The sequence below is a fragment of the Penaeus vannamei genome, chromosome 17 (assembly GCF_042767895.1).
Source record: "Penaeus vannamei isolate JL-2024 chromosome 17, ASM4276789v1, whole genome shotgun sequence".
NCBI lineage: Eukaryota > Metazoa > Arthropoda > Malacostraca > Decapoda > Penaeidae > Penaeus > Penaeus vannamei.
In genome coordinates this window covers 30,152,115-30,154,614 of record NC_091565.1, presented here as the reverse complement: position 1 = coordinate 30,154,614, position 2,500 = coordinate 30,152,115, and the positions used below count along the sequence as shown (strand labels likewise).

General features: G+C 43.8%; 1 protein-coding gene across 1 annotated transcript in view; it reads left to right on the top strand.

Annotated features, from left to right (window-relative positions):
• The first annotated feature begins 321 nt into the window (after window positions 1-321).
• The window catches only part of LOC113815784 (myosin heavy chain, muscle-like), a 13,660-nt gene continuing 11,481 nt past the window's right edge, over window positions 322-2,500 (top strand). Inside the window, exons 1-8 of the mRNA XM_070132187.1 lie at window positions 322-873; window positions 982-1,009; window positions 1,124-1,223; window positions 1,329-1,418; window positions 1,532-1,694; window positions 1,781-1,884; window positions 2,037-2,174; window positions 2,333-2,500. The exon at window positions 2,333-2,500 is cut by the window's right edge and continues 102 nt beyond it. Coding sequence (XP_069988288.1) covers window positions 360-873; window positions 982-1,009; window positions 1,124-1,223; window positions 1,329-1,418; window positions 1,532-1,694; window positions 1,781-1,884; window positions 2,037-2,174; window positions 2,333-2,500 — 1,305 coding nt within the window. The 5' untranslated portion in view covers window positions 322-359. The remainder of the gene's footprint in view (window positions 874-981; window positions 1,010-1,123; window positions 1,224-1,328; window positions 1,419-1,531; window positions 1,695-1,780; window positions 1,885-2,036; window positions 2,175-2,332) is intronic.

Genomic DNA, 2,500 nt, shown 5'->3' with positions numbered 1-2,500 from the left:
AAAATTGTGCGCTAGTGTGCAACGTGAACCGATACACTCTGAATAATTCCTCCAAGAGGAAAATACAAATCAGCCTATAGGGACAATTCTATGCTAGAGAATATATTCAGTACTTGTCCAGAATAGTAATGTATGATAAAACTCAGTTCACATAGTAATGTATCATAAGCACTTAAGCAACGTACTTATGGTTGACTGTGATCAATGCATATTCATAAATATTGAAGAACGGTCGTCACTGTAACAGGTCCATAGAGACAGTTTTATGCCTGCGACCAAGTTAGTAATAAAAATATATTATTCCCTTGTTTTTTTTCAGATTTTAGATCAAGTTCTGAATCTGTAATCGCTCTGCCACCATGCCCGGCCACGTCAAGAAGAGCACGGGTCCCGACCCCGATCCCACCGAGTACCTCTTCATCTCGCCCGAACAAAGGCGCATCGACCAGACGAAGCCTTATGATCCCAAGAAGTCCTACTGGTGTCCTGATCCCGATGAGGGCTTCGTCGAGTGTGAGCTTCAGGGCTCTAAGGGTGATAAATTAGTTACAGTCAAGGTTCCCAGTGGCGAGATGAAGGACTTCAAGAAGGAGCAGGTCGGACAGGTCAACCCTCCCAAGTACGAGAAGTGTGAGGATGTGTCCAACTTGACCTTCCTCAACGATCCCTCCGTCTTCTACGTCCTCAAGTCCCGTTACCAGGCCAAGCTTATCTACACCTACTCTGGTCTCTTCTGTATCGCCGTCAACCCCTACAAGCGTTACCCCATCTACACCAACCGTGCCGTCAAGATCTACATGGGCAAGAGGCGTAATGAGGTGCCCCCTCATCTCTTCGCCATCTGCGACGGTGCCTACCAGAACATGACCCAGGGTATGCATCTGACCAATTTACCTTTTAGGAATTAAACTTCACATGCGATTCGATATCTGGAGAGACACTTTTTCTTATATCACTAATCTTTTCCTTCTGTCTTTGCAGAACGTCAGAATCAGTCCATGCTTATCACGTAAGTGTATTCCTAGCTAGTGTAATGTAGCAAGCTTTTGAGTATGAAATATGTAAAAGACATTATTTACGAAATTCTTGCAGTTTCCATTTTCAATCATTGTCATTTCCACAGTGGCGAGTCTGGCGCTGGAAAGACTGAGAACACAAAGAAGGTGTTGTCTTACTTCGCCAACGTCGGTGCCAGCGAGAAGAAAGAGGGCGAGAGCAAACAGGTAAGATACTTCCCAATCGGATATCCAACATGACCAGTAACATTGCGATATCTGGCGTAGTTCGAAAATGCAACACCTACGTTAATTTCGTTTCCCCCAATGCAGAATCTGGAAGACCAGATCATCCAGACCAACCCCATCCTTGAGGCCTATGGTAACGCCAAGACCACTCGTAATGACAACTCATCTCGTTTCGTGAGTATTTCAATTAATCGACTTCGTTTGTAGAAGACAAATGTGAGTGTATCATGAGGTAAATAGCCTCAATATTCTACCTGTAATATAATCACTTATCTCACGGACCACAGGGAAAGTTCATCCGCGTCCACTTCGCTCCCAACGGCAAGCTCTCTGGCGCTGATATCGAGGTGTACCTGCTGGAGAAGGCTCGTGTCATCTCCCAGTCCCCCGCCGAGCGAGGCTACCATATCTTCTACCAGCTCATGTGCGACCAGATCGATTATATCAAGAGTAAGCATACTGCGTGCAATTGGTTATATATTTCATATTCCACTTACTGCCAAGTTATAGGCTCTACATCAAATTCTTGTCCTCAGAAATATGCTTATTGTCTGACGACATTTACGACTACCACTACGAGGCTCAGGGAAAGGTCACTGTCCCATCCATCGACGACAAGGAGGACATGCAATTCACTCATGTAAGTATACACTTGAGTATCAATTTATATATAATATATATTTGAAACGTATATATTACACAGAAACACGCACCCGTATGTAATGTGATTCTTAGGAAAATCAAGTTTTGTGTTCTCAAGATTTAATCAAACTTTTTCTCATGCACGTGAAGGATGCCTTCGATGTCCTGAATTTCTCGCACGAAGAAAGAGACGATTGCTACAAGATCACAGCTTCTGTCATGCACCACGGTAACATGAAGTTCAAGCAGAGGGGTCGCGAAGAACAAGCCGAACCTGATGGCACTGAGGTATAACTTTAGCTATAATCATTACCATTATGATTACTATTATTGCAGTTATCATTATTGTTAATATCATTATTATCATTATTGTCGTTGTTGCTTCTGTTTCATATTTGGTACGACTACGATCATTATTGTTAGCATTAGCATTATTATTTCAAAAGGCTGGAGAAATTGTTGCCAAGTTGCTCGGTGTTGACGCCGAGGAGCTCTACAGGAACTTCTGCAAGCCCAAGATCAAGGTCGGTGCCGAGTTCGTCACCAAGGGTATGGGCGTCAATGCTGTCAACTACAACATCGGTGCCATGGCCAAGGGTCTCTTCTCGCGTGTG